A 26,020-nucleotide genomic window follows, 5' to 3' on the forward strand; every position below is an offset into this window, starting at 1 on the left:
GCCAACAACAGAATGTAGGATAGCTATGTCTTGCAGTCGCAGGCTCGACAAAAAGAAAATATTCAAAGATCTTTCTTTTGTATATATATATATATGTATATGCTCGGAAACGGGCCCTTTAACATGTTTAATTAGATTCAATAAATATTCTTATTCTTATTCTTATTCTGTGTATTCAAACAATTGTCAACAAATTATTTGTTACTTTCTGTCCTGTGAATTTTTGTCCTGTAACTTTTTTGTTCTTTTATCGTTTGACAACCATCTGTTAAAATGTTTAAAAAAAACTTCAACACAATTTTGTATAAATCTTGGAATGTTTATTCAATTAAAACAGTGTTCCAGCTAGGTCGTTTTCACAGGGCAGTCCGCCCGCCCTTCCCCGAGTGCCGCCCTGTGCCCTTTTTCTGACGCCCTGTGCCCTTTTTAAGACGCCCTGCCTTTTTTTGTAAGTCCATGCCTTTATTGCCGTACTATTTTGATGAAAATACAATTAAAAATAAATACAAACTTAGAAATACCACATCCTTGTATACTAACTTTAGAGAAAAAGAATGTTTTTTTTACATCCTGTATTAAATACTTTTTGTCTAGTACATACATGTAAGATTATTTATACCAAATTTCAGCTTCGATAATGCATTCTTTTATTTTCTACTCAATAACTATATATGTTGACAAAATTTGTTACCCTATCTAATATTGAGGTTAATTACATATATGATAAAAATGATCATGTTATTTCAAATATTTTGTAACCCTCCTTCCCCATGTATGTAACCATTGTAACCTGATTTCCCACGCATGTAACCATTGTTACCCACAATCCCCATGTATGTAACCACTGTAACCCTCATTCTCCATGTATGTAACCATTGTTACCTGTCTTTCCCATGCATGTAACCATTGTAACCCTCATTCCCCATGTATGTAACCATTGTAACCCTCATTCTCCGTGTATGTAACCATTGTAACCTGACTTCCCCATGCATGTAACCATTGTAACCAGCAATCCCCATGCATGTAACCATTGTAACCTGACTTCCCCATACATGTAACCATTGCAACCCTCCTTCACCATGTATGTAACCATTGTAACCTGATTTCCCATGTATGTAACCATTGTAACCCTCATTCTCCATGTATTTTACCATTGTAACCCTCATTCCCCATGCATGTAACCATTGTAACCCTCCTTTCCCATGCATGTAACCATTGTAACCATCCTTCCCCATGTATGTAACCATTGTAACCTGATTTCCCATGCATGTAACCATTGTAACCCTCATTCCCCATGTATGTAACCATTGTAACCCTCATTCTCCATGTATGTAACCATTGTAACCTGACTTTCCCATGCATGTAACCATTGTAACCAGCAATCCCCATGTATGTAACCATTGTAACCTGACTTCCCCATGCATGTAACCATTGTAACCTGATTTCCCATGCATGTAACCATTGTAACCTGATTTCCAATGCATGTAACCATTGTAACAAGCAATCCCCATGTATGTAACCATTGTAACCCTCATTCTCCATGTATGTAACCATTGTAACCCTCATTCTCCATGTATGTAACCATTGTAACCTGACTTCCCCATGCATGTAACCATTGTAACCTGATTTTCCATGCATGTAACCATTGTAACTTAGTATGTAACCTGACTTCCCCATGTATGTAACCATTGTAACCCGACTTCCCCATGTATGTAACCATTGTAACCTGACTTTCCCATCCATGTAACCATTGTAACCCGACTTCCCCATGCATGTAACCATTGTAACCTGATTTCCCATGCATGTAACCATTGTAACCTGATTTCCCATGCATGTAACCATTGTAACCTGACTTCCCCATGCATGTAACCATTGTAACCAGCAATCCCCATGCATGTAACCATTGTAACCTGACTTCCCCATGTATGTAACCATTGTAACCTGACTTCCCCATGTATGTAACCATTGTAACCTGACTTCCCCATGTATGTAACCATTGTAACCTGACTTCCCCATGTATGTAACCATTGTAACCTGACTTCCCCATGTATGTAACCATTGTAACCAGCAATCCCCATGCATGTAACCATTGTAAATCTTATTCTCCATGTATGTAACTATTGTAACTTCATTTCTCCATGTATGTTACTATTGTAACCTGACTTCCCCATGCATGTAACCATTGTAAACCTCTTTCTCCATGTATGTAATCATTGTAACCTGATTTCTCCATGTATGTAACCATTGTAACCTGATTTCTCCATGCATGTAACCATTGTAACCTGATTTCTCCATGCATGTAACCATTATAACCCTCATTCTCCATGTATGTAACCATTGTAACCTGATTTCTCAATGCATGTAACCATTGTAACCTGATTTCCCATGCATGTAACCATTGTAACCCAACTTCCTCATGCATGTAACCATTGTAACCTTATTTCCCATGCATGTAACCATTGTAACCCTCATTCTCCATGTATCTAACCATTGTAACCTGACTTTCCCATGCATGTAACCATTGTAACCAGCAACCCCCATGTATGTAACCATTGTAACCTGACTTCCCCATGTATGTAACGATTGTAACCTGACTTCCCCATGCATGTAACCATTGTAACCTGATTTCCAATGCATGTAACCATTGTAACCCTCATAAGGCTCAATCTCCATGTATGTAACCATTGTATCCTGACTTCCCTATGTATGTTACCATTGTAACCTGACTTTCCCATGCATGTAACCATTGTAACTAGACTTCCCCATGCATGTAACCATTGTAACCTGACTTCCCCATGCATGTAACCATTGTAACCTGATTTCCCATGCATGTAACCATTGTAACCTGACTTCCCCATGTATGTAACCATTGTAACCTGACTTCCCCATGTATGTAACCATTGTAACCTGATTTCCCATGCATGTAACCATTGTAACCAGCAATCCCCATGTATGTAACCATTGTAACCTTCATTCTCCATGTATGTAACCATTGTAACCTGACTTCCCCATGCATGTAACCATTGTAACCTGATTTCCCATGCATGTAACCATTGTAACCTGCCTTCCTTATGTATGTAACCATTGTAACCTGATTTCCCATGCATGTAACCATTGTAACCAGCAATCCCCATGTATGTAACCATTGTAACCCTCATTCTCCATGTATGTAACCATTGTAACCTGACTTTCCCATGCATGTAACCATTGTAACCTGACTTCCCCATGCATGTAACCATTGTAACCCTCAATCTCCATGCATGTAACCATTGTAACCCGACTTCCCCACGCATGTAACCATTGTAACCCTCATTCTCCATGCATGTAACCATTGTAACCCGACTTCCCCATGCATGTAACCATTGTAACCTGATTTCCCATGCATGTAACCATTGTAACCCGACTTCCCCATGCATGTAACCATAGTTACCATCATTTCCCATTTATGTAACCATTGTTATCCCCAAACCATATGTATTTTATCATTGTAACCTGACTTCCACATGCATGTAACCATTGTAACCTAACTTCAATGTGTATGTAATCATTGTAATAGCTCTACCCCTACCTATTCAGTTTGCAGCAGAAATGGTCAATTATAAAGCCGGTATTGCATATCATTCAGTAAAGGTCCATGTGTGTAACCAATGTAACCAATGTAACCATTGCTTCAATGGGGGTAACAAAACAAGATACCTATATTCAGGTGCACATTTTGTGCCATATCTATAAAAATCACTGTATGTTGTGTAATGTACTGGATTGAAAATGTTGAATAGAGGCCAGTATCAGTATATGCTGGGACTAATAGATAAAAATCAATGTATTAGTCCCAGGCAGGAACATATATATACTGTTCCCAGGTCCCAGGTAATAACCGACCGTATACATATATTGTGTTCCTGAATAAATAACGTAACATGTCCGAAGAAAAATCACTTGTGTTTCGAGAGAGGACTGGAATTTAGAATATTATAGACTGGTTTCTCATTTCCTCTACTCGCTCTTCCATTACTGATGTAAACAAAATCCAGTAAAATCAGAAGATACAACTCGTACTATGTCGTCTTTAAGGAAGGTTAATGTTTTATTACGTTGTTAACTATAATTTTTGCAATTTTTGAAACATTTCTCTTCCAGCTTTATCTGATAAAATGATATAGGCCCATGCGTGGTGCACTTTACACTCACTCAGTCACTGTGAGTGGAACTATCCTACCGTAGTTTATAATCGGTCATAACGTTGGTTCGTTCGGATTTTGTTATTGTACTTATCATACGGGAAAACTCCGCATTGACGTCACTACGCTAATACCAGCGTATAAAATTAGTGCAGAATACATTTTTTCTACACTTCTAAATAAAATGATATTTCTAAAGATATGTTTTCATTATTATTCTTAAGTATTGTACAAAAATGCAGATTTTCTAATGGCCATTTCAAACCTGACTTCCGAATGCCTAAAAGCATTTCAGAACTTAAGAAAACCCCTCTTCCGGCCTCCATTGCTTTGTTTACATTCCATTGAGCGTCATCAATCTTAATGGCAGACCAAACAGGCCAAGCAAATCGTATTTTTAAGAATTTCAAAATGGCAAGCACCTTACGTCTTCCGCGATTTTCACGCGAAAAAAACCGTCCAAATTGAAAGAAAAACTTTGGGAAACAAACGATAATCATGCCATGTTTTTGTTCAGGAATATAGAGTACGTTAAGAAAAAACAATATACATATATTTTTCATAAAAAAAAAATTTGGTTTAATATAAAGAGATCGATATTCTGACCATAAGTAAATATTCATATAAAATTCCATTGATGTCAAATTTCATGGCTAGTAATGAGTTTTCCTATTGAATAATCCCCCAATTTATTGCAAACTTTTTCAAAGCAATATCATACAAACAAATAATATAATTGCCTTGTACTAAAAAATCACCTAATTGACAGTAGAGCAATTTGATTGGATATAACGATTCAATGTGTCACGTGGTTTTGAAGCCATTAGAATTTGAATGTAAACAAACCGGGTCAGCTGCTCCCGTATGGAACAACATCGTACATTCAGTGACTGAGAAACAATTATGAGTAACCAAGCTTGACAATACACAGTAATAAAAAAACAAAACTAAGTAATCAGAAAAATAAAATAAAAAATGGCCTTAAGTGCACGACTTACCACCATTGCGGGATATAGACTAGTACAAAAAATGTACATGGTTTTTTAAAATTCCAGTTGTTAACTTCCATGTATTTGAGTGTTGTTTTGCTTCCAGCAATTTCGGTCCATCTATTTTTCCAGGCTGTTTCTATTGCATCATGAGTCAATCGTTTCCAATTTTTCTCTGGATTAAGTATAATCTCATGTGCGGATGGAAGATCATAGGATTTGAGCTCAAGTATTTTGTCCACGTTAAAATATCCAATGTACCAACTATTTGATTTATCATCTTTTGTTGCTAGCTGTCTTAATTCCAATTTTACATTCAATTGAGTTTGGATCTTTTGATATTCTGAGAAATAGGGAAATGACAGCTTTATGTATGAGTTGTTGGATAGTTTCTGCTCCGGGCAGGATATAGATAGCAGCATCAACAGTTCTTTGTGGTAAAGACAGAAGTTGTTTAAATGTCTTTTTCTGTGAATACATTGTAGCTCTTGCAGCAGAGATTCTTTTCTCTATGTTTGGATTGTTTTTCTCTTGTCTTTCAATACCTAGATGTTTAATGTTCTGCTTTACGTTGATTTTTTCATTAAAAAGTTGAAGATTTATTTCTTTATTCTTCATGTTAATCAGCAGTATTTCTGTTTTTTTGCTGTTTATCTTTATCCGGTGATATTTGGTACAGTTTTCAATGATGCGGAGTTGGATTGAGGCATCATGTTCTGAACCAGCACATAGCATTATGTCATCTGTGGACATTGGACAGCCCACGTAATTGGTTCCAATTTTAAAACCAATGTTTGTGGATTCAAGAGTATCAAGGATATTTTAATTTATAAGCCTTGTAAAAATTGGCAGAAAGGATTCCACCTTGTTTGACTCCCTGCTCATTTATGTTTTCATTTTTTTTTGCAACACTGTATGCAGTGTTGAAGAGAACCTTATATCTATTTAACTGATCATGCTTACATTGCTGCTTGAGAATACATTGTCCAAGATTAGTGTCTTGACAATAAATCTTTAGACTTAAAATTTGGGTCACTTTCATGGATCCACTACTTTAAACAAGATAAATTCTTGGGTGTCACTTCGTATATTTTTATTGGTCTATTTTAAGATTTTGTGTTCCCCTTACAAGTGCACTATTTTTTTCTGAATGTGTGGGGAACTTCTGGCATGTATACGACATTAGACTAGTTGATTCATCAAAATATAGCCACGATCTATCGATTTTCCAGTGAGGTTTAAATTTCCGTTCCCATTTTTCACGATCGTATTTTTGGTCTCTAGTGAGATTCGTTTGATTTCTTTGGTTTAGTTCCGAGGAAGACGCTGAAGACCGTTTGTCATCTTCAGGCTTTCTCTTGGAAGATGTGACACCAAAGCGAAACAGACTCAATTTGTTCGAAAATGTCAATGATTTGTCACGTGACTTATCGCACCTATTTATAACCTAGTGTTTCCAAGAAATACAAGGTTAAAAATAACTTTTATCACTCGTCGGCAAGGTCAGGGATGAATAATTTTATTATCTCAATTTCAATAATAATATGGCTTTGAAATGACGATACTGATGGTTAAAAAGGTCTGCAAAGTTAATTTTGATTTTCTTTCAAATTGAAGGTCCGTTGGGCGTAGCTAGTAACCAAAATGAAAGTCTGATTGCAACAGTGGAAGGTCACGGATCTCGGACCACCGCTAACTCGCCTTACTCAAACACTCTCACTAATTATTACAACTTGCATCACTTTATCAAACTCGCACCACTCAAAAAATAAAAGAAATATAACAAACTCGAAGAAATGTGTTTAATCATTAGATTGTTTTCTTCTTCTCCTAGTAAATTCCTCCTTTCTCAGAGCACCCGTGTCACACAGAGACAGAACTCGCACCACTCGAAAAAAAAAATTACTACAAACTCGCACCACTGAAGAAATGTTTTAAATCATCAGAGAGTTCTAAATTTTCTTCTATTCGTTATTTCCTCCGTTCTTGGAGCACCCGTATCACACAGAGACAGAATTTGACTCGCACCTTTCGAAAAAAAAAGAAATACTACAAACTAGCACCACTGAGAAATGTTTTAAAATCATCAGTGTTCTAGGTTGTCTTCTTCTTCTCTGAGTTATTTCCTCCGTTCTAGGAGCACCTGTGTAACACCGAGACAGAAGCTACTAATTGGACATTCAAACTGCTATGGAAGAAGAACTTACAAACTAATCAAAGCTATCAACATAATGCATCAGTGCATAAAAACAGTTTGAGAAACATGAACCCAAGCTGTGTTATCACCATAAACACTTCAAATAAATTTCAACCCGCGCTTGCGCGGGTTTTTTCTAGTATTATTTTAATTTTGAAGAAAACCATTTGCTTACGTCTTAATCAAGGGAGACAATGCAATTTTAAAAACTTAGGAAAGCCAAAATATCAAGAAATAAATTTTTTTTTCCTTATAGTTCCTGTATCTGTAATAAATACTAGAAAATGCCCGCGTAATGGCGGTACAATTGGGCAAGTGTTGAAACAAAACATTGGGTAGGGGGGTTTACACATAAAAAGGGGGAGGGGTCTGGAGTTTAGTGCATGTGTTTACACTTAAAAAGGGGAGGGGTCTAGACGACGGATGCCTGTGTTTACACATAAAAAGGGGGAAGGATCACCTCGACATGTTCAACGCCCATTTCATTTTTGAACAGTTCTGCACCTGAGTAAAAAGAGTGGATGTCATTTAATTTAGCAAAATGATGCGCTTACAATACAATACAGGATCCTTATAGGCCTAACTGTCCTATTTTCTATCCTTTCTTCTTACTTTGACTTAGATTTTTCGGGCAGTATGTCGAATGAGCATGCACGAAAGCGTATAAGACACGGATCAATAACAGTCTACCAATTTGGATATTTTCTCAAAAATTGGCATTTTCTGTGGAAAAAAGATTGTTTCAAAGACAAATTTAGGAAGTACAAAACTCTACATTTATACGTCATATCACAAATATTTCCAACTTTGTTTGGTTTCAGAGGTGTTGTGGCTCAATGAAATCGGTCTTTTCCTTTAGTAGTATAGATGTATGGAAAAGCTTGACACTAGCTTTCAGTATCTTGGTGTATTTTTTTATATAAAAGAAAAAATAAAATATATTGACTCTGAAATAAAATTGTGGGTTATATTAAAACCACTATATACTGCACAGACTTTAACCCTATTGGCAAGGATGATGGTGTGTCCTAACTGCATTCCAGAAGACTGAATTATGGCAATTTTTAATGACAAGACTATTAACCATGCTATTGACATTCTTATCTATTTCTATAATCATATTTTTTACTTTTCTCTTTTTTAGCTCATCTGGCCCAAAGGGCCAAGTGAGCTTTTCTCATCGCTTGGCGTCCGTCGTCTGTCATTGTCCTTAACTATTACAAAAATCTTTTCCTCTGAAACTATTGGGCCAAATTTAACCAAACTTGGCCACAATCATTATTGGGGTATCTAGTTTAAAAAGTGTGTTCGACGACCTCGCCTACCAACCAACATGCCGCCATGGCTAAAAATAGAATATAGAGGTCAAATGCAGTTTTTGACTTATATCTCTGAAACTAAAGCATTTAGAGTAAATCTGACAATGGGTTAATATGTTCATCAGGTTAAGATCTATTTGCCTCAAATTTTCTGACGAAACAGACAACCTGTTGTTGGGTTGCTGCCCCTGAATTGGTAATTTTAAGGAAATATTGCAGCTTTTGGTTATTATCTATATAATTATAGATAGAGATAAACTGTAACAGCAATAATGTACAGCAAAGTAAGATCTACAAATAAGTCAACATGACCAAAATTGTCAATTGACCCCTTAAGGAGTTATTGCCCTTTATAATCAATGTTTAACAATTTTTCATAAATTTTTGTAATCCTTTACAAAAATCTTCTGCTGAAACTACATAGACAAATTCAACCAAACTTGGCCACATTCATCATAGGGATATCTTGTTTAAAAAATGTGTCTGATGATCCCACCTGCCAACCAACGTGGCCGAAATGGCTAAAAATAGAACATAGGGGTAAAATGAAGTTTTTGGCTTATATCTCTGTAACTAAAGCATTTAGAGCAAATCTGACAATGGATTAAAATGTTCATCAGGTTAAGATCTATCTGCCTCAAATTTTCAGACGAAGAAGACAACATGTTGTTCGGTTGCTGCCCCTGAATTGGTAATTTTAAGGAAATTTTGTAGTTTTTATACGACTGCAAAAAAATTTTGCGATCGTATATTGGTATGACGTTGGCTTCGTCGTTTTCATTGTCGTCGTCCGAAGACACATTGGTTTTCGCACTCTAACTTTAGTTAAAGTGAATGGATCTCTATGAAATTTTACCATAAGGTTCAATACCACAAAAGGAAGGTTGGGATTGATTTTGGGGGTTATGGTACCAACAGTTAAGGAAAAAGGGGCCAAAAATAAGCATTTTTGTAACTTCCAGACATAACTTGTGTGTTAGTGTATGGATCTCTCTGACATTGTACCACAAGGTTCCATATCACAAAGGGAATGCTGGGATTGATTTTGGGGGTAATTGCCTCCAAATTTTATGAATTAGGGGCCAAAAAAGGGGCAAAAAACAAGCATTTTTATATGGACAAATACTTTAGTACAAAACATAATTTAAAGCAGTGTAAGGGAGATAAATCAAATACATCATTTGAATTACCTCCCTTACACTGCTTTTAAATTTTGTATAAAGTAATGGTTAATGAACAATTAAGACAATTTAAAACAGTGTAAGGGAGGTAATCCACATACAACGTTTTGACTACTTCCCTTACACTGCTTTTAAATTATGTTTAAAGAAATGCATATTTATAAAGGAAGACCAGTAATTGCAAATGTTGCATCTTTTTTTTTTTACAAAAAAATCCATATGAAAGATTTGACACCATATTTTAAATTCTATTATAAAATAGATTAAGTTAGCACTATGGTAAATTTAAATGGGTAATTATGGTTGCAAATTCCATTGGAAATTTGAATTGAGATTATGACCATATCTTGAAGGAAAGAATTTTTTTGGGGAAAAGGGGGGGGGGGGGGGGAGGTAAAAAGAAATTGTGGGGGGGGGGTCAATTTTTTCTCATTTCAGATTTCAGGAATTAAAAAGAATTATTCTTCAAATATTATTTTTTTTTCAAATTTCAAGATGTAATCTTTAATTGCACAGTATGGCACATTAGATTTGTAAAATCTTTGACCACATTTATTTATTTGTTATGCCAAATCTAACCGTGTATTTAGATTTTTAATTTTGGGTCCAGTTTTCAAATTGATCTACATTAAGGTAAAAAGGGTCCAAAATTAAACTTAGTTTGATTTTAACAAAAATTGAATATATGGGGTTCTTTGATATGCTGAATCTAAACATGTATTTAGATTTTTGATTTCGGGCCCAGTTTTCAAGTTGGTCCAAGTTGGGGTCCAAAATTAAACTTTGTTTGATTTCAACAAAAATTGAATATATGGGGTTCTTTGATATGCTGATTCTAACCATGTATTTTGATTTTTGGGCCCCGCTATCAAATTGGTCCACATTGAGGTCAAAAGGGTTCAAAATTAAACTTTGTTTGATTTCATCATAGATTGAATTCTTTGGATTCTTTGATATGCTGAATCTAACCATGTATTTAGATTTTGGATATTGGACCATAATAGGTAAATTAAAAAATTTTAAGTTCTTAGACCACATTCATTCTGTGTCAGAAACCTATGCTGTGTCAAATATTTAATCACAATCCAAATTCAGAGCTGTATCAAGCTTAAATGTTGTGTCCATACTTGCCCCAACTGTTCAGGGTTCGACCTCTGCGGTCGTATCAAACTGCGCCCAGCGGATCATTTTTGTCGAGCCTTCGACTTTTGTCGAAAAAGCGAGACATAGCGATCCTACATTCCGTCGTCGGCGGCGTCCACAAATATTCACTCTGTGGTTAAAGTTTTTGAAATTTTAATAACTTTCTTAAACTATCCTGGATTTCTACCAAACTTGGACAGAAGCTTGTTTATGATCATAAGATAATATTCAAAAGTAAATTTTGTAAAAAAAAAATTCCATTTTTTCCGTATTTTACTTATAAATGGACTTAGTTTTTCTGCCAGGAAACATTACATTCACTCTGTGGTTAAAGTTTTTGAAATTTTAATAACTTTCTTAAACTATCCTGGATTTCTACCAAACTTAGAAAGAAGCTTGTTTATGATCATAAGATAGTATCCAGAAGTAAATTTTGTAAAAAAAAAATTCCATTTTTTCCGTATTTTACTTATAAATGGACTTAGTTTTTCTGCCAGTTAACATTACATTCACTCTGTGGTTAAAGTTTTTAAAATTTTAACAACTTTCTTAAACTATCCTGGATTTGTACCAAACTTAGACAGAAGCTTGTTTATGATTAAAAGCTAGTATCTAGAAGGAAATTTTGTTCCATTTTTTCCGTATTTTACTTATAAATGGACTTAGTTTTTCTTCCAGTTAACATTACATACAGTCTGCAGTTTAAGTTTTTAAAACATTTATTAGATTCATAAACTATCCTGGATTTTTACCAAACTTGGACAGAAGCTACTTACAATCAAAAGATAGTATAGAGAGGAATATTTTTATTAATTTTTTTCCTCATTTTTGCTGAGCCTGTGATTAACAGCAAAAAGTAGGCGAGACACTGGGTTCCGCGGAACCCTTACGAATTTTATTGGTTATTATCTTGAATATTATTATAGATAGAGATAAACTGAAAACAGCAATAATGTTCAGTAAAGTAAGATCTACAAATAAGTTAACATGACCAAAATTTTCAATTGACCCCTTAAGGAGTTATTGCCGTTTAAAGTCAATTTTTAACAATTTTTCGTAAATTTTTGTTATCTTTTACAAAAATCTACTCCTGAAACTTCTGTGCCAAATAGAATCAATCCTGGCCACAATCATCATTAGGGTATTTAGTTTAAGAAATGTGTCTGATGACCCTGTCTGCCAACAGAGATGGCTGGAGTGGCTAAAAATAGAACATAGGGGTAAAATGTAAGTTTTGTCATTATTTTGATAAATTGTTATAAATAGAGGAAATCTGAAAAGGGTAAAATTGTTCAGAATGTTGAGCTCTTTCAATTGTCCATATACGCCAAAACTGTCAGACGATTTCCTGTAGGAGTTATTGCCCTTAAATGACAAATTTTACCACTTTTTTTCATTTTTGCCTATTATCTTTAAAACTATAATAGACTGAGAGAAACTTTAAATTGTAAAAATGATCAGAAGGACAAGTTCTACAAATAAGTTCATGGTTGAAATGTTCAGTTGACTCCTTATTAGACTTATTGCCCAATATTGTCATTAATTCTATTCTCGTCTACAATGTTGGAGAGTGTCCTTTGTTGAATATGCATATAGACCAAGGTGAGCGACACAGACTCTTTAGAGCCTCTATTTTTTTGTTCTTAATAAATAATAAAACAATTTTTTACATTTTTGGTTTATTTTCTATTTCATCAATTTCATTATCATATTGACTTGAATTAATTTTATTTCGTTCATCTGGAATTCCTTTCTTAGTGGTCCAGTAATAAAACATCATTATCTTACTTTCTAGTCCGGCCATGCATCCATACATATTTAATACGCATGGGCATGATGGGCAGACTTACCTGACAACCGCACTTCCGTTAAAAACACAGGTGACCCATTTGTCTGATTGATTTTCTTAATCATTTCAGATATTTTTGAGGAAATAAGATAATATTTGTAAAATTGAGTTTTCAGTAAATAAATTCAAATCAAATTTGATGCAATTTTTATATATATATATAATAAAGAAGAAATATATCAGATATAAACGATCAAAGCCTTAGGTGGGCGGATTTACAGGACTGCATCGTATAACTAAAACTGTTTTGTCCAAGACTCACTGCAAGAGAGTGTTAGTCTTTTGATGAATGTTCTAAAACAAAGGCATTTGACAAGGTACCTCACAAAAAATTATTAAGAAAGATGGATAATTATGGCATAAGGGGAAATACCTGGAATTGGGTATCAGCCTTCCTTAATAGTAGAACACAACAGGTTGTCCTTGATGGGGAGGTATCTAGTCAAATGCCTGTGGTCAGTGGGGTGCAGCAAGGCTCAGTCTTTGGTCCACTAACTTTTCCTTATTTTCGTTAATGACCTCCCTGCAACAGTAACATCAAAAACATGCTTTTTAACTTTCTAGTTTGTTATTGAAGTTTACCGGATTGTGACATTGACAAACAATCAACACAGAGCAAATGACAAATAAGTGAATTATTAGAGCCAAAACGTATTTTTTTATATTTTCCATGCATTCCCATTTGTTAATTAAACTTTTCATTAACAGCACTTAAATTATTTTTTGTGTCAAATTTGTTCTTTAAGAACCAGTTATAACATTTTACGTTCCAGTGCATGTTTGTATACATTCTTTTATCTTGGTTTTCCCCTTGCACTTGCCCCGTGTATAGTTAAAATGTTAGGGGACTGCATATGGGAAAATATTGGTGAATTAGTGTACAGGAAGACAATAATTCAATAGCAGTACATATATGCAGATTTTGATAATATGAAGATTAAAGCAGTGATGTTGTTAAAGAATAAGGGTATCCCATGACATGTTGTTAGATAAGGTGATACCAAGATATTTTGCAGTGTTGACAGATTCTAATCTAAAATTAGCTGTCATCAACAATCACTGAATGAAATATTATTTGTCGATAATACGTTATAGATTCCTAATAAATATGAAAAAAAACATGCATACAAGACTTAGTTTATTATATATGCATGCATTGATTCAATAATTTCGATAACAATACAATTATAAGATACTCCTTTTTTTTTATGATTTTAAGAAGTCCTTTCATTAAATAATTGTAGTGAACTGTATTTTCATTTTCATGCCTGGCAACTTTTTGAAACCTCCATTGGCGATTTTAAGCACAAGTGGACCTACTGCATACATTTTTACCTTTACATGTTATCAGTGTACTTAATAAGAACATGTATGGTTTTGAATGAGTATACATGTGTTTAAATGTATATTTTACTCCTCTGAATGCCTTTTTAAAAGTATTTAGTCTAAATAATTGAGTATTTTATGTCATCTGTACTATTATTTGTCTGTTTGTCTTTTTATTTTTGGCCATAGAGTTGTCAGTTTGTTTTCCATCTATGAGTTTGACTGTCCCTCTTGTATCTTTCGTCCCTCTTTTAAGGGTCAGGTCAACACCTCTCATGGGGGATATCCCCAAAAAGTGGGAAAGTTGGCAGGTTTGCATTTTACAATATTGATGCATATTTTGTCTTACCAGTTTTGAAAATGATGAGTCCAGAACTCATGAACTTCTCTTAATGAGAAATCTGAGTATCATTACATTTGTATTTTGAAATGACAGCAAAAGTTTTCCTGTATTAAAGTGAAGATTGTTCCTGTTAAGGTCCTTTTTCATAGAATAATTGTTGAAGTAGGAATAAAATTGAGAATGGAAATGGGTAATGTGTCAAAGAGACAACAACTCGACCAAAGAGCAGAAAACAGCCCAAGACCACCAATGGGTCTTCAACACAGCGAGAAAATCCCACACCCGGAGGCAGGCTTCAGCTGGCCCCTAAACAAAAATGTGTACTAGTTCAGAGAAAATGGACGTCACACTAAACTCCGAAACATATAATTATAAATGAACTAGAATTAAAAAACATACAAGACTAACAAAGGCCAGTGGCTCCTGACTTGGGACAGGCGCAAAAATGCGAAATCCTACCTAATGTCAAGTAATTGATTACATAAAAAAACTGTCATAAAAGTATAAATAGATTACAAAAAAATCCTTCAAGAACTATGGTTTAATTTATTTTCTTGGATACCAATTGTTTGGATTGAGGAAAAATTGTATTTTCGTGGATATTTGATTTCATGGTTTTGCTAAAGTCTGTATTCAAGCCTAGAGGTAATTGGCACTTTGTTGAACATCTAAATTTGTGGTTTACCTTTAACCAGGAAATCCATGAAAATTGGTATCACTATCCCACGAATATTAATGAATCCACAGTAATAAATATTGAATGGATTACTTTGACAGTAATTATTCCCATCCTTTTAAATATAGGAACTACAAGGAACAATGAAATTCCCAATTTTTTAAGGAGAATATTTATTTGGTAATTACTTTTGTTTGAAAAACTGTTAGCACCTAAAGCTGTGAACATGATTGGATAAAAATATCAAATTACAATTTGACATAAATTGTTATGCTATTTGAGTGATGTACTGACATTGACACACATTCAACACTAGTTATCTACTGAAAAAAAATTATCTTTCTGAATGTGACATTTAATTATCATGTATATTTTTTATGATTTATTTTATTTAATTTTCATCTTCATATCTTAAGGGATGACTGAAATATGGTTCGAAATTATAGCACAACACTTCCAATTTTTCCACCAGTGAAATCTATCACTATGATTAATTTAAGTTATTTATTGTTTTATTGAACATGTAAGAACATTTTTGTAAATCTCGGGAAAAAAAGAAATTTTATTTATAATACAATATCAGACCTAGAAAAACAAGATTAGAAGACCACATCATTTGAAATTGTGTACATTTGTGTATGTATATTTCATGTACTAATTAGGTCATAATTGATTAATATGAATTAAAAAAAATTGGCCAATAGTAGGAATTGTGTATTTAGATTTCATGCACTGGGATACACCATATTTGATGTATATACATTTTTACAAACAAAAATAGTTTTGCAATAAGTCCAGAAAAGTAATGCATTTATATAAACTATGTCAAAGTGATTATGTAGTGTAAAGAATTAAATAGACTCATCATAGATACCAGGATTAAAATTTTGTATGCCAGGCACACGTTTCTTTTCTACAAATGACTCATCAGCGACGCTCAAATAAAGAAATTAAAAAAGCCAAATAAAGTATGAAGTGAAGAGCATCAAGGACCCATTAACTTATGGTCACCTTAATTTTGTTTTTTCAGAGTTCTGTAGAAGATGAGTATTGGGATACGTCTAGGGCATCAGCAAAGAAAAACAAAGGATTCAACCTGTTTGATGATACAGTAAGATACATGTCTATACATAATACATAACAAAACTTAGTGGCTGACATAAAGTTTTCCTATTTTCATTCAATGCAAAGAATATTTTTGTAATTTTAAATTTTATGATTATGAATCAAAATTTTGTGAGAATACATGCAATTCTGGACTTCCAAAGTTACCTATAGATAGGTTTTTATATGGTGCAATATGAGTTTGAGTTACTTCCCTTGGACAGCATTTTGAAGGGGTAAATAGTTGATTTTCGTGTTTGACTAACCAAAATGAAACATGTGGTATAAACAATTAGGATAAGGGATCTTTACTAGATTGTTGCAATGGATCAAGCAAAGTTAAAAGAAATTAAAATTATTCAGAAAACAACTTTTTCTACAGTCTATTGGTCAGTAGAACAAGTTGAATTTGCCTGATTTATGAAGGAACTTCTACACATAGACCTCCAACATTGCGACAAAAGGGAATTAATTCTTGCTCAAATTGTGTCATTCAAAACCTAGGATCCATTAAGCTTCCTTTAACAAAGAGAAAGTTATTGTAAAGTGTTTATATAACTTGATCACTAAACAATTAACAATTCAAGTATGGAACATTTTTGTGTAGGATTCTGTTGCAAAATATGAATAAATAAAAGAGCTTGGCAGGAATTATTCAATAAAGACGATATTAATACATTTACCATATTCAATACCTTTTTCCCTATTTATGTCCACTTATATTTTACATACTGTTTGTCAACAGGTATCTGTAGAGACAGCAGATGAATTACGGAAGTCAAAGCGGTTACTGCGATCATTTGATGAGGATGATGATGATGCAACTGATACCATTAACTGGGACGGGACCCCCTCTGCAGATACAGGTGATACTATTCTCAGATTAAGTTTTTCTTGAAGTGTGTAAAAAAAAAATTTTTTTAATTTACCAGGTCTACAAAATTTCTGTATGAATAATCAGTATAATCTGTTCTGAATAAATAATTTGATGGTAATACAATTTGAGAAGATCTTACAAATAGATTTTTGTTATTCAAGTTAACTGTTGCTAGCTAGTTACTTAATTCAGATGCTCTAGAACAGGGAGCAGTATTCTTTTTTTCATAAAAAATGGTAGGATAAAAGAAATAAAAACATGAAATTTGAGTTGAAGGATATGCATGATATATTTTACAATACTTGTAGGAAGTATAAATCCAGATTATAGTAGAGTTATTGTTATTTATTTTCTATATTTGTGGATTATTTACGTATCTTTGATTTGATTGTTTGCATGTGTGCATGTGAGTCTTGACTATGAAATTGTAGTACAAATATATGCATTAAATAATAAAGTACATGATTGTCCTATCTACGGAGCAAACTATGACGAGAAATTAATTAACAAATGTTATAACAAATTTTTTTGGGTGCAATTCATCAGCTTATTTTGGTTACAAAAAGATAAAGATACTTTTATGTTTGACCAACTAGATTTACATATGTAGTGCTGAACAACATCAGCAAACAAGAAAACTACTAAAATTGTCTTTACAGTATTAAAAGTAAACTTTATTCATTAACATGTTAAGTACTTTGGACTGCCAGAAAAATGGTTTCTTTTGTTAATTGTTAGAATCCAATTTGAACAGAGCATACTTTATTATTTTGGCCTTTATTTGACAAATTGTTACGATGCATGTGTATCAAAGTCTGCATAGTTATATTCAATTACACTATAGTATTGTGAAAATAAAGCATGTTCAATGCTATATTGTTTTAGTTTCATACCAATATATGCTTTCATTTATCAAAAGCCTCAAGAACACCACAACCAACCACTGTTTCACCTTCCCCAATGCATCAGCCAATAAAATCATCCCTTTCACATGACAAATCCAGAGAGAGGCTACATCCTATTCAACAGATGACACACACAAGATCCCAAAGTTTTACCATTGGTGAGTTTTCCTCCAGACACATGTGAAGCTTTCTGTGATTCACCATATTTCACAAATTTAAATTTTGCTGTAATGCAATGTTTGTTAGCATCAACACTATTATTTTCTTCAGATTTTGTGAGTACTATATAGCAAATTAAGTGAAAAGAAAACTGTAAACGTGCTATATTATTTTGGCATAAGAATCTATGAAATTAAACCAATTTTTTTCATGTTCATAACGCTCTCTAAAAAAAAATGTCATTGTTTGTGTTTGCATACTAACCTCCATATTGATTTTCCAGAAGCACAAGATCAAAGCACTAAAATTGAAAGTATGAACATCCTTGCATGCTCCCTTTTCATATAACAATTTTGTTCATTTATATATATGATTCTTCATGTTATCATTGCAAGCTTATGTTAATTTGTGTTGTTTCATTTTGTGATGTATTGGAGGTTTGAAAAAAAATTATGATTCCATTGAAATAGGCAGCTTTTATGTATTGTTTAACATTTTTGCTTTAAATGACCTTTTAAACTTTGTGAGCTTACTTGACAAAATACAGCAAAGATTTTATCAAGCTTTTTCTTAGTTTCTGTCAGCTGTCAGGAGTCCAGACCCAGAACTGGAGGGAAAAATAAATGAAAAGCATATTATGTAATCATAGCCTTGAAGTACTAAGGATTCATTTATTATTGTGGCATCAATATTCATAAATTTAGGAAAATTTGTACTATCTTGGAAACTAGATTTCTTTGGTTGAAAATTTTTTCATGCAAGCAAGTAGGAAATCTTTTTACCTTGAAATCCTTGAAAATTGTTTTTTAACAAATCATAAATCTATTTATATTTATCATTTAAGGTAGTTAATGCAAAAATCATTCATGTGCATACCACTTTTCTTGTAAGACTTCAATACCATCTTGACAGTAAAAGAATCTTTTTTTCAAAAAAATGTTAAATATTGAGATCAAAACTGTTGTGTAATTTTTTGTGAAACAGTTTGAAGTAGTAAATTTTACCTTTAAGCCTAAATTTCAAGTGTCAGATTTGCACAGCTTGCAATGTTTGATATTATTTTTTGGTAAAATGGAGAAATAGCTGAACAGATTTGAAAACTTGTACAAAAACCATTTAATACATGAATGGTTTTAGCCATAAGAGAATTCCTTCCTGGTTGCCTACAGCATACAACATCCATATCCATATCCATATCCATATCCATATCCATATCCATATCCATATCCATATCCATATCCATATCCATATCCATATCCATATCCATATCCATATCCATATCCATATCCATATCCATATCATGTCAAAGCTTTTCAATTATTGTATTTCATTAACATACTTCATTGACATATTGTATATACAATGTAACATGGATGATATAACACAGCTTGAATATACATTTAAAATGTAATCAGAATATATATATCCAATGTTTAATAGTTTTCAAGTTAGAAGATTTATGTTTGATGAGCAAGACAACTTTTTAAAAAATATCAGTATTGTTTTAAAATGTAACTTGAATTGAAAATTTTGTTATTAACATGATTAAAGCAGAAATTACTCTCAAAATATACTTATAAATTGTTTAAAAATTGAAATTTAACCTATTTGGGTATTTTATTTATGATAAGAAAGAATCATTGACAGTTTCCGTTTTTTTCTAGGTGCAGGAAATGTGTCATTTCAGCCAGATTCTGGGTCAATGTTGTACAGCAAATCACACGAGAAACTATCTACCAGTTCTTCTAATACCTCCTTAAATAATCAATCAATTCATGATGGTAAGTTACTATGGTTACCAGATACCATCCAATAGTTTTGTAGATATCAATAAAACAGATTTCGGGCGTACATCAGTACATCAGTGAAACAGTAACACTGGAACAAAAATTAGAGAGTTTTTAAAAGGGGTTGAGTAATATGTAATGGCTCCCCTTGTATTCATATAGGCTAAATGGATTACCCATGATGTAAAGAGATGATGACTACCAACCATGTTTTGTGTCAGGATTGTGTTGTGATGATAAAATATTGTTGTTATGGGATACTATAGATACTCTTAATTAGGAAATTCACCCTTACAGAGTCATTGTCTACAGGAATGTGGTAAAAATATTCAGTAGAAACACATTAAAACATTTGTAATTATTGAATTTTTTTTCATTCTTTTTATTACATAGTTGTTACATCCTACCAACCGAAAACTCCACAAACAAATGATCCAAAGAAATTGGTGGAACAGATTCAGTTTTTAGAACGAGCATTTGATGTAAGTATGGAGTATGTCCCAAATAGATGTTAAATATACAGGCTTTGAATTGAAATTATAGTTATTCCCAACATTGGATAGTTTTCTGGTCTCTGTGTCTGTTTAAAATTGAGAATGGAAATGGGGAATATGTCAAAGAGACAACAACCCGACCAAAGAGCAGACAACAGCCGAAGGCCACCAATGGGTCTTCAAAGCAGCGAGAAAATCCCGCACCCCGAGGTGGTCCTCAGTTGGCCCCTAAATAAAATTGTGTACTAGTTCAGTGAAAATGGACGTCACACTAAACTTCAAAACATATAAATGAACTAAAATTAAAAAAACATACAAGACTAACAAAGGCCAGAGGCTCCTGACTTGGGACAGGCGCAAAAATGCGGCGGGGTTAAACATGTTTTGTGAGATCTCAACCCTACCCCTATACCTCTAGCCAATGTAGAATAAAGAAACACATAGCAATACGCACAGTAAAACTCAGTTCAAAAGAAGTCTGAGTCCAATGTCAGAATAGGTAACAAAAGAAACTTAAGCAAAATGACAATGATACATAAATGAACAAAGGACTACTAGCAGTTACTGACATGCCAGCTCCAGACCTCAATTAAACTGATTGAAAGATTATGTCTTCATCATATGAAAATCAAGTACAATCCCTCCCGTAAGGGGTTTAGTATCATACCATCATAAAATATATGAGGAGAACATAACCCGTATCATGCCAATAACTGGTTTTAGAATAAATGTGTTTATTTCCGATGCAAAGACCCTATGAGTGAATCAATATTAATACCAAAATATGCAATCCTTAATGACTTGACATCGGTATCATAACTATATCCTTTCCGAATAAGTCTGTTTAAAGGTTTGGTTAGCTTTTGAGGTGAATGCCAACATTTTTGTGCTTTGTAAAGAATATTACCATAAAATATTGGATGTGAAATACCTGAACGTATAAGATGTCTGCATGTTGATTTATATTTACGAATGATGTCCTTGTACTGATGATAAAATTTAGTAAATGTTTTGACTAGTTTGTGATATCGAAAACCAGGGTGTAATAATTTTTCAGTAATAAAGAGATTTCTTTCATTGAAATCAAATACATTGTTACATACCTGAGCGAATCGAACAAGTTGAGATATATAAACACCATAAGATAGTGACAAAGGAACGTCATCATCTAAAAATGAATAATTAACAATAGGAAATGATAAATCATCTCTTTTATCATAAATTTTGGTATTAAGCTTCCCGTTAAAGATATAGATATCAAGATCCAGGAAAGGGCAGTGTTCATTGTTAGTATTAGCTTTATTTAAAGTCAGTTCGGCAGGATAAATCTCTTTAGTGTACATACTGAAGTCGTCATTATTGAGAGCCAATATATCATCTAAATATCTAAAAGTGTTATTAAATTTTTGAATCAGATGTTGTTTCGATGGGTCTTTGCTGATTTTAGTCATAAATTGTAACTCATAACAGTACAGAAACAGGTCCGCATTAAGTGGTGCACAGTTAGTCCCCATGGGAATTCCGATAACCTGACGATATACGGAATCTCCATAGCAAACAAAAATGTTATCTAGTAAAAATTCAAGGGCAGTTATCGTATCAAAGCAGTTTGTCTGTTAGTTTTCCATCCTCTATCATGTTAATGTTTTTGGTAAAGATGGTTTACGATGAAGTTGTGGTCAAAATAACTATAAACTTATTACACATGTTCATTTTAATGTAAACTTTTAAAATTATATTCCAAATTACGATTTTGATCCAGATTTGATGTTTTACTGAACATGGTAGAGCAAATGGGCATAGTGTCTAAAGACATTACTTTATACAACCTTCATGGAATTTAAAGAAACTTTGACTAAAATCAAGTATTTACTGATAAATATCAAATAATTGAATTTCATAATTACTGTTTATTAATTAAGCAAATGGTTTAAGAATTTGAAAAGAAATTATAGAGTTCTCTTCTTTATAAAAAAACATGGCTGCATATGTTAACAACATTGTGGAATCAACATGTTTTTGCTTGTGTGTACATTTGTGCCACTGCATAAATGCATAATCTGTACCCCTGCCTAGCAGTTTGAATTTTAGAGTAAAAAGCTGAGGATTATACATGTCCAAATTAGGTAATAATAAAAATTAGTCTTACAGATTTATTGTTTGATTTTCAGAGAGCCAAGGCTAGTGGAGGCAGTAAGGTTCCTGTTGATGATACAGTACAGAGAATTATAAATGGAGAGGTATGATGCAAAAAAGCTTTAGAAGCTCTAGAGGTCATCATATGACCTTCAACAATACACAGGTGTCTATTCAAAATGTCACCGTCTAAATTTTCCTGAATCTCAACAACATTTGAATTAATTTAACAGATTCTTTTAAAGATCTGCCATCAAAACCGATTTCCAAAATGAAAAAAAAAAAAAAAATGTTTGGTTGTAACAAAAGAAAACCAATGATGTGATACCTTACTTTGGACAGATACATGAATATGTGGTCAAATTTTTTTTTTAAACTGACCCTCCTTTTTATCTTTGCCATCACTTGCCATCACTTGGCGTCCTTCGTCGTCCGTCTGGTGTATACTATTTCAAACATCTTCTCCTCTGAAACTACTGAACCAATTCCAACCAAATTAAATCTGAATGATGCTTAGGGTATCTAGAATAAAGTTTTTGTTTTATTTACTGTTTCGTCAAATAACATGGCCGCCATGGCTAAAAATAGAACATAGGGGTAAAATGCAGTTTTTGGCTTATATCTCAAAAACCAAAGCATTTAGAGCAAATCTGACATGGGGGTTAAGGTGTTCATTAGGCCAAGCTCTGTCAGCCCTGAAATTTTCAGATGAATCTAACAACTCATTGTTGGATTGCTGCCATTTAATTGGTAATTTTAAGGAAATTTTGCAGATTTTGGTTATTATCTTGAATATTATTAATGATAAAGATAAACTGTAAACAGCAAAAATGTTCAGCAAAGTAAGATCTACAAATAAGTTAATATGACCAAAATTGTCATTTGTCCCCTTAAGGAGTTATTGCCCTTGAAAGTCAATTTTTCACAATTTGTTCATTTAGTTTGCTTACTTTTAAAAATCTTCTCCTTTGAAACTGCTGAATCAATTTCAGCTAAACTTGGGCTGAATGAGTTTCAGAGTATCTAGTATTAATTTTGTATTTTATTTTCTTGTACGTCAAGAAACATAGCCACTATGGCTAAAATGAAACATAGGGGTAAAATGCATTTCTTTGATTTTGAAGAAAATATGACAGATACAAAGAACATTTCAATGGAAGTTTTAAGCCATTCATTAATATATATTGAAAAGCAAAAATAATCATTGATGAAAGATTTAAGCAAAAAATTACAGGTGAGCGATTCAGGCTCTTGAGAGCCTCTTGTTTATATCATTATTCTTCTGGCATTATATAATGTATATAGTAAGATCACTGATGTTCTACTTTCTATATAATACCATTTACAACTCAGTGATCAGAATTTTATTTTTTTACACAATGTTTTATAGCAATACAGTCTAGAGATGTACAAGTCAAAGGACGACAAATTTGCACTTTTAGATAGAGCTATAAAACTTCATGATGGGAATGCTATTACAGCAGTGAGTATAAACATACATCAGATCAAAATATTTGGAAATCACAATAAACAAACTGATTTTACAAAAAAAATATATTTTAGGATCAAGAATTCATACATTGTTAATTGTTAGGGAATAAAATTAAGGTCATTCCTTTCCTGATCTTATGCTTAATATTGCAGAGGTTTCTGCTAGCTTGAAAGTTGTTGATTTGAATAAAAGATGTCATGTATTAAGATTAAAACAAGTGTATTTCCTTTGAATACTTGCCAACAACAGTCTCAATTTAACAGTCCTCAAAATCATAAAACTAACAACTGCAACTGTAAAATTGTTCAAATGCAACTGAAACATTATTCTATTAAAGACCTATAACCTATAAACTGATAGTTATTTGCTGGAGTAATTTTAGTTTTAAATTGAATCGTATGCCATGTGGAGGGGTTGGATGGGTAAACTTGTATGAAATGGTATCTACCATCATAATAAATCTTTTATTATATTTCCTTCAACATATAGAAATATAAAATATTTTAACCTATATTACATTGTTCATTTCAGATCATCCTGTTTATAAAGAAAACAATAAAGCCCTCCATATTTAATCTAGAGTTACAGAGAAGGCCTGTAGCAGCTAATCATTTGATCAGTTATATGAAAGCTCATTATGACTTGAAAGAATTAGAGGATCTACTTGGGTAAGTAAAATGGTGGAACCTTATATGAAACAAACCACAGTGAACACAAGTACAAAATCAAACAGTGTGTCATTCTAGTAGACATGAGGGTTGAATATATATGTAATATTTGCTGATGGACATTTGTGCAGTCATCTGTCAATAATTTCTTTGTTGAATGTTCAAAGTTAAAATATTCCAATCTCATAAGCAAGTTGGATAAAAAATATGTCAGAAGTGAAAAAAAAAGACATATTCACACAAACTAATTATATTATTGAAATTATCAAAGAGTTAGTTGTTTGATTATAAGACTGCTGATCATTTTACTTTACTGCATTGAAGCAATTTACTGTTTCAGAATCTTATTACGTGTGGGTGATATTTTCAAAAACATAAGATAAAACAATGTGATTGCTCATCAACATCCTAAATAATTGATATCTAACCAATGGTGTACCACCATTTTCATTTTTGTGTATGAACAAAGAAATTATCCACAACTCTTCAGGCATCGGTACAGCAAGTTAAAAATGGCTGATTTATGAAGGAATTTTGTGCACATAGACCTCCAATATAGCAACAAAAGGGTAGTAAACAGAGCTATACAAATATTTGTTATTGCAGGATGTTAGGGAGGAATGAAGAAGCAGCAGTATGTATGATATTTTAAACTCTTGTTTATAAAGTGATTCTAGTAAACAATCAATTAAAGAAGGTCAGATAAATGTTTTTAGAGGTCATCATAATTGGAAATTCTTGAATACCCAGCCATACATTGAATGTTTCAGATAAAAAAAATATCGGATTTATAGCAAAGAACAATTTCTCCAATATTTTATTTTCCCTTTTTTTTAAATTGAGGGGGAGGGGGGGGGGGGATTTTCATGACACCCAACTGTATATACAATTTGTTCAATGAATACTGTTTGGCAATGAATTTTTAAGAAAATAAGATCTTGTGCTATTATTCTTTGCAAAATCAACTAGAAAACTATTTCATCAACCTCTTTCCTTTAGAATTAAGCAAAAGCCATCAGTCATTGGTTTTAATAATGGGCTTACAGGGAAAGCGCTGGGCTTTGCCAATGTCGCAAATTGCAATTTTTTATTTCATCTGACGACAAAGTATGGCTGCTGGCAATATTTTTGGCGCCGAAATTTTCATTTCTGAGTGGAACTGTAATATTATCCATCATCATTTAAATTGGTTAA

At 33.0% G+C, this 26,020-nt stretch overlaps 2 protein-coding genes across 5 annotated transcripts in view; one reads left to right on the forward strand and one right to left on the reverse strand.

Moving 5' to 3' along the window:
* Positions 1 to 1,036: 1,036 nt before the first annotated feature.
* On the reverse strand, positions 1,037 to 3,281 carry LOC127698756 (uncharacterized). Of its 2 annotated transcripts, none has more exons than XM_052202423.1 (4): positions 3,092 to 3,281; positions 3,031 to 3,060; positions 2,723 to 2,968; positions 1,037 to 1,591 (listed from the first exon to the last, which is right to left on the reverse strand). In XM_052202423.1, the coding sequence occupies exons 1-4, from the start codon at positions 3,268 to 3,270 to the stop codon at positions 1,132 to 1,134; spliced, it is 915 nt and encodes a 304-aa protein (XP_052058383.1). In that variant the 5' UTR covers positions 3,271 to 3,281; the 3' UTR covers positions 1,037 to 1,131. The 2 variants fall into 2 exon arrangements, with proteins under 2 accessions (XP_052058383.1, XP_052058382.1); XM_052202422.1 differs by having other exon boundaries at positions 3,000 to 3,060.
* A 726-nt stretch (positions 3,282 to 4,007) lies between these two features.
* The window catches only part of LOC127698737 (spermatogenesis-defective protein 39 homolog), a 34,776-nt gene continuing 12,763 nt past the window's right edge, over positions 4,008 to 26,020 (forward strand). The window contains exons 1-11 of one of the 3 annotated variants that reach the window (XM_052202381.1): positions 4,008 to 4,078; positions 16,235 to 16,315; positions 17,054 to 17,174; positions 18,105 to 18,248; positions 18,533 to 18,562; positions 19,914 to 20,030; positions 20,430 to 20,518; positions 22,702 to 22,770; positions 24,057 to 24,149; positions 24,690 to 24,826; positions 25,433 to 25,460. In XM_052202381.1, coding sequence (XP_052058341.1) covers positions 4,061 to 4,078; positions 16,235 to 16,315; positions 17,054 to 17,174; positions 18,105 to 18,248; positions 18,533 to 18,562; positions 19,914 to 20,030; positions 20,430 to 20,518; positions 22,702 to 22,770; positions 24,057 to 24,149; positions 24,690 to 24,826; positions 25,433 to 25,460 — 927 coding nt within the window. In that variant the 5' untranslated portion in view covers positions 4,008 to 4,060. The remainder of the gene's footprint in view (positions 4,079 to 16,234; positions 16,316 to 17,053; positions 17,175 to 18,104; positions 18,249 to 18,532; positions 18,563 to 19,913; positions 20,031 to 20,429; positions 20,519 to 22,701; positions 22,771 to 24,056; positions 24,150 to 24,689; positions 24,827 to 25,432; positions 25,461 to 26,020) is intronic. The other 2 variants (XM_052202382.1, XM_052202383.1) reach the window with 2 other exon arrangements.

Source organism: Mytilus californianus, unplaced genomic scaffold, assembly GCF_021869535.1.
Source record: "Mytilus californianus isolate M0D057914Y unplaced genomic scaffold, xbMytCali1.0.p SCAF_4, whole genome shotgun sequence".
NCBI lineage: Eukaryota > Metazoa > Mollusca > Bivalvia > Mytilida > Mytilidae > Mytilus > Mytilus californianus.

Coding starts and splice junctions, on each gene's coding strand:
- LOC127698756 (XM_052202423.1), bottom strand. CDS start 3,270: ATGGTTACATGCATGGAGATTGAGGGTTACAATGGTTACATGCATGGG. Junction 2,969..3,030: donor TTACATGCATGGGAAATCAG/GTTACAATGGTT, acceptor TGGAGAATGAAG/GTTACAATGGTTACATACAT. Junction 1,592..2,722: donor TACATGCATGGGAAAGTCAG/GTTACAATGGTA, acceptor TGGGGAAGTCAG/GTTACAATGGTTACATACAT.